This window comes from Neoarius graeffei, chromosome 17 (genome assembly GCF_027579695.1).
Source record: "Neoarius graeffei isolate fNeoGra1 chromosome 17, fNeoGra1.pri, whole genome shotgun sequence".
Lineage (NCBI taxonomy): Eukaryota > Metazoa > Chordata > Actinopteri > Siluriformes > Ariidae > Neoarius > Neoarius graeffei.
Genome location: NC_083585.1, coordinates 67,319,563 through 67,331,735, shown reverse-complemented (window position 1 = coordinate 67,331,735; position 12,173 = coordinate 67,319,563). Strand labels below are relative to the sequence as shown.

At 42.3% G+C, this 12,173-nt stretch overlaps 1 protein-coding gene across 2 annotated transcripts; it reads left to right on the top strand.

Moving 5' to 3' along the window:
• Positions 1–4,494: 4,494 nt before the first annotated feature.
• On the top strand, positions 4,495–11,777 carry LOC132864465 (tripartite motif-containing protein 16-like). 2 transcript variants are annotated; one of them, XM_060897882.1, is made up of 6 exons: positions 4,495–5,143; positions 7,417–7,512; positions 7,637–7,870; positions 8,059–8,218; positions 10,539–10,598; positions 10,816–11,777. In XM_060897882.1, exons 1-6 carry the CDS (start codon positions 4,544–4,546, stop codon positions 11,337–11,339), a joined length of 1,674 nt encoding a protein of 557 aa, XP_060753865.1. In that variant the 5' UTR covers positions 4,495–4,543; the 3' UTR covers positions 11,340–11,777. The 2 variants fall into 2 exon arrangements, with proteins under 2 accessions (XP_060753865.1, XP_060753866.1); XM_060897883.1 differs by lacking the exon at positions 10,539–10,598.
• Positions 11,778–12,173: the final 396 nt, after the last annotated feature.

The window sequence follows — 12,173 nt, the reverse complement described above, 5'->3', positions numbered from 1 at the left end:
GGCAAAGGCCCGACCACCAAGCGCTCGCATACGAGCCCCAACCCCGGGCCTGGCTCCAGGGTGGGGCCCCGGCTGCGTCCTACCGGGCGACGTCACGGTCCTGGATTTTTTCTCCATAGGGGTTTTTTGGTGAACTGCTCTTGGTCTGGCCTGTCACCTAGGACCTGTCTGCCTTGGGAAACCCTAACAGGGGCATAATGCCCCCGACAACATAGCTCCTAGGATCATTCAAGCACACAAACCCCTCCACCACAATAAGGTGGCAGTTCTAGGAGGGGTGTGTGTATATATATATATATATATATATATATATATATATATATATATATATATATATATATATATATATATATAAATAAAATAGTTTTTCTTTTTCTCAAAATGGTATAGCGGGGTGACTTCACTGCATTGAGGTCATGTATGTCGTCTTTTATGGCATGCAAGTACATATTTTGCAGCTGGTAGTGCTGCCTCTTTAACCTCCCCTAAAATATATTTTAGTTTCCCCTCATTTGTCTGTGATGTCATGTCTGGGCAAATATGGTTGACTTTTGTGTTAAATTCATGTCTGTGGCCTGAATACAGACTACACTCAGTTAGTCTCTATCTCTCTGTTTAATTATTTATTTATTTTTATAGTGCTTTTAACAATAAACATTGTCACAAAGCAGCTTTACAGAATTTGAACGACTTAAAACATGAGCTAATTTTATCCCTAATCTATGCCCAATGAGCAAGCCTGTGGTGACGGTGGCAAGGAAAAACTCCCTCAGACGACATGAGGAAGAAACCTCGAGAGGAACCAGACTCAAAAGGGAACCCATCCTCATTTGGGCAACAACAGACAGCCTGACTATAATATTAACAGTTTTAACAGGTATAACCCTCAACTGTCCTCATGGGGCCGTCCTTCACAGGAGTGGGGCGATAAAACTCCGACCAGACACAGGGCACCAGGATGGATCAAGCAGGTCCCAAGCAGTAGGATCGAGATGCTGAACCTCTTCTGCTCCTCAGACCTGCCTGATCCATCCTGGTGCCCTGTGTCTGGTTGGACTCTCATCGCATCGCTCCTGTGGAGGACGGCCCCATGTGGACAGTTGAAAGTCACACTTGGAGGACACCCTGGACACTTGCAGTAATGCTTTTATGGCTGAGGACTACAGTTGACTTGCTAAATTTAGGGCTGCAGTTGTCATGAACAGTTTTGCACTCAAGTTTCCATCAATGAAGAGTTTGTAACATCAACTAAACTGATTTCATGTTAAAACTGTTAATGTAGTAGTCATGTTGTCTTTGTTGCCCAAATGAGGATGGGTTCCCTTTTCAGTCTGGTTCCTCTCGAGGTTTCTTCCTCATGTCGTCTGAGGGAGTTTTTCCTTGCCACCGTCGCCACAGGCTTGCTCATTGGGGATAGATTAGGGATAAAATTAGCCCATGTTTTAAGTCATTCAAATTCTGTAAAGCTGCTTTGTGACAATGTTTATTGTTAAAAGCACTATACAAATAAACTTGACTTGATGTGTGTGGGGGGGTAAATTTAAGTGAAATATAAACGTTTCTGAAATAAAATCTATTAGAAACTAACAGAATTTTAAAAAAATCAGAGATACACATGAAAAGTGTCAATAATTTAAATATCAACACCATAATAATGATGAAGAGCTTTAGCACAGTCATGTGAGCACTTTAGCTGTAAGATGCTGTATGAAGGTTGCTGGGTGTTTGGCTGTTTAAAGTTCACTGACTGATCTCCCTGTCAGTAAACCCACTGAGAATGAGCAAACTACAAACATGGACACTCCGGACTGCAACTCCCAGAACACACAGCACCCTCTGTCTCTCGTCTACTGAATCACAGCTGGCTCTCATTTCTCCAATCACCTGTCCCTCTTTATAAGCCCCAGTCACAAACACACTATTGTGAAGTATTGTCCTGATTCTCTAGTTTGTACAAAGCCTTGTATCTTTCCTGACTGCTTCTTTGATTACTGACCCTTGCTATTTCTTCCTCGCTTTCTCGCTCTTTGTCTCTCCTACGTTATGCTGTTTGCTGATCGCCCGAGCCTCACTAGTTTACCGACACCAATTCCAGTCCCTCAATTTGGCTTTGTTGACTTTCTGCAATTTATCTTCCTCTGCACATACATCTGTAAGTGCCTGCACTCTCACAGGATACTTCACCAACATGTAGCGGAGGATTCTAAACAGACTGCTCTCAATGCGCAGGGGCGTTTGCTGGGAGAATAGCAACAGATGCTTCCCGATCTTAACACCAGGATGACACAGCTCAAAACTGTGATGTCACAGGCCCTCCTGGTGTGCCCCGAATCTCCTTCTAGTCCGGCGCTGCAACTCCCCACTCCGGAGAAGTTCACTGGAGACACCATTGCATGTAAAAGTTTTTTTACTGCAATGTTCTCTGTATTTCGCCACCATGCCCAACTTAGATGAGCATAAAATCACCAAGTTTCTGTCTCTCCTCACTGGCAAAGCACTCATCTGGGACTATCTGGAACGGGATGGTGAACAAATGAAATCCTACAAACAGTTTCTCTCCCTATTCAAGAGGGTGTTTGACCATGAACCTGAGGGGATAGAAGTTGGAGAGAGCCTACTCACCAGTTCACAGGGTCCCCAAAGTGTTGCTGAGTATGCCTTGGACTTCAGGATGCTAGCAGCCACCAGCAGATGGAATGATCCAGCTCTGAAAACAGTCTTTCGCCAAAGTTTATGTCCCGAGATCATCAGCAAACTGGCATGTAGAGATGAGAACCTCTCTCTAGACGCCATCATAGACCTAGCGATGCGTCTTGAACAACTATTAAAGCACCAACCCTCTCTTCACAATGGTGCCAAGCTGGTTCCACCGTCAGAGGACAGCTCACCCAGAGCTCACGCACCAGGTTAACCTGTGCTGAGCATGCCAGACAATGCCAGGAGGGGTTATGCCTCTACTGCGGTAGCCCCTAACATAAAATTCGGCACTGTCCGATCTAACCAGCCTGGGGAAACCCCAGCAGAGAAACCATAAGAGACACGAGTCCAGTGAGAGAGCTCAACTCAAAATCCTTCAAGATACCAGTCTTACTAAAGGTTGCGTCCTCCACTCGTCCTATCTGCTTTCATTGATTCAGGAGCAGAGGGGAACCTTTATCAGTAAGACTGACAGTTTGTGACTGGCGCTTATAGTGTGACAGAGAGAGTGGGTGTGGCTTTAAAGAGAGAGTTGCTGTTTATCCTCACAACAGAAGATTCTTTCTGATTTAAACAGTCATGAAGTCTGCTTTGTTATTTGCCAAGTATTTGAATGTGGTTTTATATAATGAAATACTAAATTTACAGAATTCAAACACTTTACTAAGTACGTTATATCTCTATCGGTGTGATGCTCCAAAAACATCACACCTGGATTCCAGGACCTTCTCCATTTGCTGTCTGAAATGCCTTTTAACATCTGTCCTGTGGGTTTGGGAGCGTCGCTGTGCTGCTGTTTTCACGTCTCACCAGAGAAGTTAATTTAGATTCATATCCAGGATCCTGCTGGGCCCCTCAAGAACATTCAGACTTTCATCAACACGTTGTATCGGTTGTGTTTTGGGTCATTGTCCAAATGTTGGAAAATGAAAACTGACTCCAGTCTGAGGTCCTGAGTGCTCTTGAGCATTTTTCCTCAGGCATGTTGCTTAACTTTGTTCTGCTCATCTTTCCCTCAATCCTGATAAGTCTCAGAGTCCTTGCTGCTGGAAAACATCCCCACAAAATGATACTGTCATGAAATCCCCCCCAAGTGTGTTTTATTTTGAGTCATGGATTTTCTGCACCTCTGTCTCATCGGTCTATCTCCCCATTGGGTCATGATTGTTCTCGGCTGTTTTCAGTTCAGCCCTAATAAGTTTGTACATTTCAGCCCGATGTTTTGTTATTGTTAGGTCATTATTGTGGTGAGGGCTAAGCCTTTATTTCTGAGTTTTTCCAGTTACTGTGTTCTTCATTGTTCTCTGAGATTATAGATTATCTTTGTTGGATGTTGCCTGCCTGTGTTATGACCCCCCACTCCACATGGAATTTGACAATGATTTTGAGATTGTTTCAAAGAAAATTCATGTTATGTTTAAGAACATTTAAGCACTATTAACATTTCTGGTGAGACATGAAAACAGCAGTATAGTGACACTCCCAAACCCACAGGACAGATGTTAAAAGGCACTGCAGACAGCAAGCATAGATCCTTGAATCCAGGCGTGCCAATCTTGGAGTAACACACAGAGATATAATGTACTGAGTAAAGTGTCTGAATGCTGTAAATTTATATTTCAGTGATTATAAAAACCACATTCAAATCCATGGCAAAGAACAAAGCAGATTTATGACTTTAAATCAGAAAGAATCTTCTGTTGTGAGGCAAAAAGCCAACACTCTCTTTAGAGCCACGCCCACTCTCTCTGTCACACAATAACACACACAGAATCAGGAAGTTCATTTCAGAGAAAACAAAACTCAACAGAAAGCTCAGAGTCTCTCTCTCTCTCAGTACAGGAAAATGGCAGAGGCTGGTATTTCAGTAGATCAGTTATCAGTGGATCAGTTCAGCTGTCCAGTGTGTCTGGATCTCCTGAAGGATCCTGTGACGATTCCCTGTGGACACAGTTTCTGTAAGGTGTGTATTAATGGATTCTGGAATCAGGAGGATGTGAAGGGCGTCTACAGCTGCCCCCAGTGTAGAGAGACTTTCACTCCAAGGCCTGTTCTACACAGGAACAATTTGCTGGCTGAAGTGGTGGAGAAACTGAAGAAGACTGAACACCAAGCTGCTTCTTCTGCTCACTGTTACACTGGACCTGGAGATGTGGAGTGTGATTCCTGTATTGGGAGAAAACGCAAAGCCACTAATTCCTGTCTGGTGTGTCTGGCCTCCTATTGTAAAGATCATCTTAAACCTCACTATCAGTCTCCTGCCTTTAAGAAGCACAAGTTAGTTGAAGCCTGTGCAGAGCTCCAAAAGAAGATCTGCTCTCAGCACAATAAACTGATCGAGATCTTCTGTCGTACTGACCAAAGCGTCATCTGTTACTTGTGTACGATAGATGAGCACAGAGGCCATGATACAGCTGCAGCTAAAGCAGAAAGAACTGAAAAACAGGTGAGTACTGGACATCATTATTTTCCATTTCAGTTTATACAATAACATTTCTAAGCTAATTTCTGTTTAATATTTGACTGGTTGTTTGACTGTTGCTCACTATGAAGTTGTTGTTGTTATTATTATTATTATTATTATTATTATGTCAATGGGTCTTTTGTAAAGAAGTGTTAAATGAGGTATATCGGTAAGTGTACTTTAAAAACCCAATAACCTTCTTCCAGCATTTTACAGCTAAAGTGCTCACATGACTGTGTTAAAGCTCTTCACTGTTGTTATTATGGTGTTGATATTTAAATTATTGACACTTTTCAATTGAAAGTTTTTCTTTTATTTCTGTTTATAATATATTTTAATATTCTATTATGTTTATTTTTAGTTTACATTTACACACACAGAGAGAGAGAGAGAGTTCCAAAGAGCTGCAAGTCAAACTGACGAATATCAGGTCTTTTCCAAGACCTCATAGCTTGCTCTGGATCTAACTGTCCTGATCAGGTCTGAGGTGGATTTAGAGCCTCTCATGGTAACCGGGTACAAAGCAGGAGAATTCACCTGGGTGGGACACCATGCCATCACAGAGCACCACACACATACACACACACTCTCTCTCTCTCTCTCTCTCTCTCTCTCTCATTCACACCTGGGGCAATTTAGTGAAGCCAATCCACCTGCATGAATGTTTTCATGAAGGGGAGGAAACCAGAGAACCTGAAGAAAACCCACCCAGCCATGTAGCATGTAAATCTCCCCACAGACACGAACCCGAGTTCAGGACTGAGCCTTGAGCTGTGTGTCTGTGTCGTGTGGCACTGTGTTTACTGACAACAGCTAGTGTTCAGCCCTGGTCTTTATCACAACCTTTAGTTATTTCAGAACCCATTTAATGGTGGAGAGGTAATAAAGTAAGAACTTGATCTTTCTGAATGTCGGTGGATTCATGGTGTATTTCAGGACAGAGAATATTGCTGAATGATGTGAATGTTTGTGTAACACAAATAACATTGTTATTGCTGCCATTTTCACACAAAACCAGAACTCATCATTTAATAAGTGCCGAATCAATACGAACATAGAAGTGACTTTATTTTGGGTCTCTTTTCATCTTAGTTAGTTTGAGAGGAAATGTTTCTAGTTACCTCGCCCGCGACAGAGTAAGTGGGGTGAGGTATTGTAATAAGTGTGGTTTGTTTGTTTGTGTGTCTGACTGTTAACAATCTAGTGTCTAGACAGTTGCACTGATTAACTTAAAATTTTCAGGGTCGGTGGGCAATGGTCTGTAGATTACGTCATTAAATTTAAGGAGTAATCGGCTCAAGGTCATTGGAAAGATCAACCTTTTGGTCAAAATAACATATTTTCCATTATAACTCAAAAACGGTAGCCGACAGACAGATGTTTATAGGAATCCCATATGGCCTTTCATTTGGCACCATGATCTTTGACCTTGAGTGACCCCAAAAGGTCAAATTCAGGGTCACGGTTTTTCAGAGGGCTGTAACTTTTACACCGATTTACTTCAAATTTTCAGAGTAGGTGGGCGATGGTCTGTAGATTACCTGATTACATTTTGGAGGGTGATTGGGTCAAGGTCAAGTTCACTGGAAATGTCAATCATTGTTTTGCGATAACTTTTATCAAATTCATTATTTTGACTTCAACCTAAAACCAAAATGTACATTTTTCAATTCTGATTCCAATTATATGCTGCATGATCGGGTAGCTTAGACAGTCTCCATGGCAGACAGGGGTTAAAGGTCAGGGGTTCAAGATCAACTGTCAAAACATATTTTCCATTATAACACAAAAATGGTTGCACATAAACAGATGTTTACTATGATGAGCATATAGGAACTCCCATATGGCCTTATATTTGGCACCATGATCTTTGACTTTGAGTGACCTTGAAAGGTCAAACTCAAGGTCACAGATTTTCAGAGGACTATAACTTGAAAATGGTTAATGATAGCCAGATGTTTACCATTAGCAACATATCAGAAATCCCATATAAGCTTTCAGTTGCCGCCATAACATTTGACCTTGAAGGACTTTGAAATGTCAAATTCAAGGTCATGGATTTTCATGGACTATAACCTGACAACTGATGAAATATCAATATATAGGTGTAAAATAAGTGCTGCCAGGCAAGGTTTGTTTTGCCTGGCAATACTTGTTTTCATTGAATTACATTTACAAGTTTTTTATTTTAGTATTATTTCTATAATTCTGTAGAAGATGATTAAATGTATTTAATTTATTTTTTTTTGTCTCAGAATGAGCTAAAGGAGGAGCAGATGAAATTCCAGCAGAGGATCCAGGAGAAGCAGAAGGAGGTGCAGGAGCTGAAACAGACTGTGGACACTATTAAGGTGAGGAGTGAATGCACACACACACACACACACACACACACACACACACACAGAGGGTTTATCTTGAAAGCGTCTCCCTCTAGACATCCACCGTGTGTGTGTGTGTGTGTGTGTGTTCTAACAGAAGCGTTCACAGGCAGCAGTAGGTGACAGTGAGAGGATCTTTACTGAGATGATCATCTCCATGGTGAAAAAGCGCTCGGAGATGACGAAGCTGATCAGAGCTCAGGAGAAAGCTGAACTGAGTCGAGCTGAACGACTCCTGAAGCAACTGGAGCAGGAGATTGCTGATCTTCAGAGGAGAGTCACTGAGCTGGAGCAGCTTTCTCACACACACGATCACATCCACTTCCTCCAGGTAACACTCACTGTCTGATCCACAGAGGGCGCTGTTCCTCACAAAGTTTCCTCCTAAAAGCTCATTACAGCAACAATAAATGTTCCTGTCTGAGATCCCAAGTGTGTCTTTGGTCTGATTCAGTCTGAGATTCATTCGTTCCTCTCCTACACTTTTCTCCTTCTCTATTCTGTGTTTCCTCTCTGTAGAGTTTCTCGTCTCTCTGTGTTTCTCCTGGATGTGACGACTCACCCAGCTTCACTGTCAATCAACATCTCTCGTTTGATGGAATGAGGAAATCTCTCTCAGATCTGAAAAAACGAGTCGAGGAAATCTGTGAGGAGGAATTCAATGTAATCCGTCCACAAGGTAAACAAGCAAACATTTGTTCTGTATCACAGTAAAGAGAGCCATAAAATTCACATCACAGAAATAAGAAGTAAGCAGGAACAAAACTGCATCAAATCACAAAGTATTAGCATTAGCCTTGTAAATTACATCAAGATAAATTTACCAGACAAACAGGAACTTAATCACAAATCCACAAACTAATCTTACATTTTTGGAGAAAATCGTAGTTGATGCCTTAAATTAAATGTCGCCCCACTGAGATGTGGAGTTTGTTGGTGTTTCTGTCTGAAATAAGTGAGGAATCTAATTTTTCATTTTTATGCTTCAACCCTCTGGGGTCTGAGGGTGTTTTCTGGCACTCTACTGACTTTGGCATGCTCTGATTTTATAATCAGTTTCAACAAATCTAAGCAGTATTTTCAAAGTCATATGACTTTTTTGTATTCAGCGCAAGTTCAGCTCCAATAATATCTATGTAGTCTGTATGTCATTATTGTACTTTTAAAAAAAATAACAGATAAATAAAGATGCCGTAAAAAGTAGTTTTAGAACTGGGTTGGAATGTGTGAAAAAAGCATGACCTTACCCATTGTGCCAAACCATTGTGGTCATTTGAACAAAAACTGCTTTTTACCACAGCTTCATTTATCTGGTATCTGACTTTATTTTGGTATTTGACTCTATTCAGCGTGTCTTGAAAGTAACTCTTGTACTATTTTACTCAGTTCAGAACCACAATCCACTCTGTTAGTCTGTTACACAATTACTCTGTAATTTTGCTCCAACTCCAGATTTTACTCTCTAAACTCAAAATAGAGCAAAATTAACTATTTTGAGGAAAATACTTTTAACTCTGAAAAAAAATTGCTCAGTCATTTTCCTGTGTCTGCACTACAGCACACATCAACCAATCTGCTCATCAGAAATAGACATATTTACACTTACTCAAATTGATCTGTGGCTGTACAGTATTTAGTCAAAGTAAAAAAAAAAAAAAAAAGGCCACTGCTCATCATCAGTCATGCAATTCTCAAGATTGAACCGGATCTCTGTCCTCAATCATGAACTGAATCATGAATTGACTTACTGTCCTGAAATTGAATCGCTGTCCTGAATCATGAATTGAATCGCTGTCCTGAATCATGAATTGAATTGCTGTCCTGAATTATCCGAAGCAAATAAAATTCGCATGCTATCTCGCAACTAGTTTTACCTCCAAATAGCCTGAACTCTGACAGATTTCATCCTGTTTATGGTGAGTGTTCCTGAGAGAAACCAATTGAAACCATAAGAGTGAAAGTGATTATCATTCCGCTACTATGTGAATAGTCTTTTATGAAAGTGTAAGTGCTCTCTGCGCTCCGACTCAGGTGTGACTGAGGAAGGTGATAAGTTTTATGTTTCATCTAATTTAGGTAATATAAAAACTATAATATTATTAGGCAGTGGGCACATAGGAAAGTATAAAGTTTCTGTCTCGTCTCGTCTCGTCTCGTCTTCTTCCGCTTATCCGGGACTGGGTCGCGGAGGCAGCAGTCTAAGCATGGAAGCCCAAACTTCCCTTTCCCCAGACACCTCGGCCAGCTCCTCGGGAAGAACACCGAGGCGTTCCCAGGCCAGCCGAGAGACATAGTCCCTCCAGCGTGTCCTGGGTCTTCCCCGGGGCCTCCTCCCGGCGGGACATGCCTGGAAAACCTCCCCAGGGAGGCGTCCAGGAGGCATCCGAAAAAGATGCCCGAGCCACCTCAGCTGGTTCCTCTCGATGTGGAGGAGCAGCGGCTCTACTCCGAGCTCCTCCTGAGTGACTGTGCTTCTCACCCTATCTCTAAGGGAGCGCCCAGCCACCCTGCGAAGGAAACTCATTTCAGCCGCTTGTATCCGCTTGTAAATCCAGGACCGTGACGTCGCCCGGTAGGACGCAGCCGGGGCCCCACCCTGGAGCCAGGCCCGGGGTTGGGGCTCGTATGCGAGCGCTTGGTGGCCGGGCCTTTGCCCATGGGGCCCGGCCGGGCTCAGCCCGAAGAGGTGACGTGGGCCCGACCTCCTGTGGGTTCACCACCCACAGAGGTAGCAGTAGGGGTTTGGTGCAATGTGGATTGGGTGGCAGTCGAAGGCAGGGGCCTCGACGACCTGATCCCCGGACACAGCGGCTGGCTAAAGTTTCTGTCAGTATGTTTATCATGCTTGTATGATGATAAACTCATGAAGATATTTATCTCAATACATGACCTGCTCATTCTAAACCTGCCGAGCTTCACCGGCGAAGCTCTCAACCCCAGAGGGTTAAACTGTTTTCATCTCAATTTTCAGTCTCCATTTTGTCTCTGTGTCTCCACAGCTGCAGCAGTTCAGATGATTTTACCTTCAGAACTAAAGAGCAGAGAAGATTTTCTGCAGTGTAGGTGTAAAACACACACACAGAGTGTTAAAATTTCTGTTTTTTTTTTTTTTGTCTAAATCTGATCCATTTCCCCCTGATGACTGATGTTGTGTAATATTTAAAATATTTGATATGGAGCAGCATTAGGAGGGCAGAAACACAGACAGGTGTCTCACACACACTTCTTATAAATCCTGTGATTAACATCTAACCTGTGGACATTTTATTGTTTTAGATTTCTGTTATCTGACTCTGGATCCAAACACACCACCTCCTAAACTTATTCTGTCTGAGAAGAACAGAGCGGTGACACGCAGTGAGACAATACAGCGATACTCTAATCATCCAGAGAGATTTGACTCTTGCGCTCAGGTGTTGTGTAAGGAGGGTGTGTGTGGACGCTGTTACTGGGATGTGGAATGGAGCGGTAGTGTGTTCATATCAGTCTCATATAAAGAGATCAGCAGGAAAGGGCGAGGTAAGGAGTGTGTGTTTGGATTCAACAGTCGGTCCTGGAGTCTGCAGTGTTCTTCTTCCTCTGTCCTTTTCCGGCACAACAACATTAAGACTGATCTCCGAGGTCCATCACCCTCCAGAATAGGAGTGTATGTGGATCACAGTGCAGGAACTCTGTCCTTCTACAGCGTCTCTGACACGATGAGGCTCCTCCACAGAGTCCACACCACATTCACTCAGCCTCTATACGCTGGGGTCGGGCTTGGTTTTGACTCAACTGTGAGGTTTTGTGATCTGAAATGAAATGTTGGTAAAAGCATTTTGTAAAATTATAACTGATGTGTCAAATTGAATTTCTCCCTGAACTACAATGATAATTTTGTGTGCAGAAACTGTAACACTCATGAATGCAGAATGTAGAATGTTTCTTGAAATAAAGAAATGTTATCAAACAGATTATTTAATTGTCTGCACTATTAGGAAATTTATTTTACTGATATGAAAAATGTACAATGTCTCAAAAAAAAATCTGGTTTTGGCTTTGGTAAAGACTGTTTCTTCAGAAATAATAAAACTTCCTCAAACTGCTGTGTCTTTCTGTGCTGCTGCTGGTGGTGGAAACACATTCTACTGCGTGTAAAAACATTTTTATTTTCTATCTTTAACCACTTTCTGCTCAAGAGTTCAGTGAATATACAGTACACTCTGCAAGTAATAAATAAATAAAAATATTATAAGAAATCAGATGCTGTTTGACGTGTGTGTGTGTGTGAGAGATCAGTTTTGCAGGATCATTTATTGAACCAGCTCCATCATCTTCATAATTATTTACTCTAGGCTGTGTTAAGTCTGTTGGTTGTAATTGTCCAACATTTGTTTTCTATTCTGAATAATTAATTTGCAATTGTCAGAGGCGCAGTAGGAGATGGATGCAAGTGCAGAAGAATGTTTATTTACAATTGTGAAGAACACACACCAGCAAACAATCCAAAATCGGCAGGCAGACTCTATCCATCATCTGTAGCCGCTTATCCTGTCCCACAGGGTCGCAGGCAAGCTGGAGCCTGTCCCAGCTGACTACAGGCAAGAGGCGGGGTACACCCTGGACAAGTCGGGCAGGCAGACTCATCTCATCTC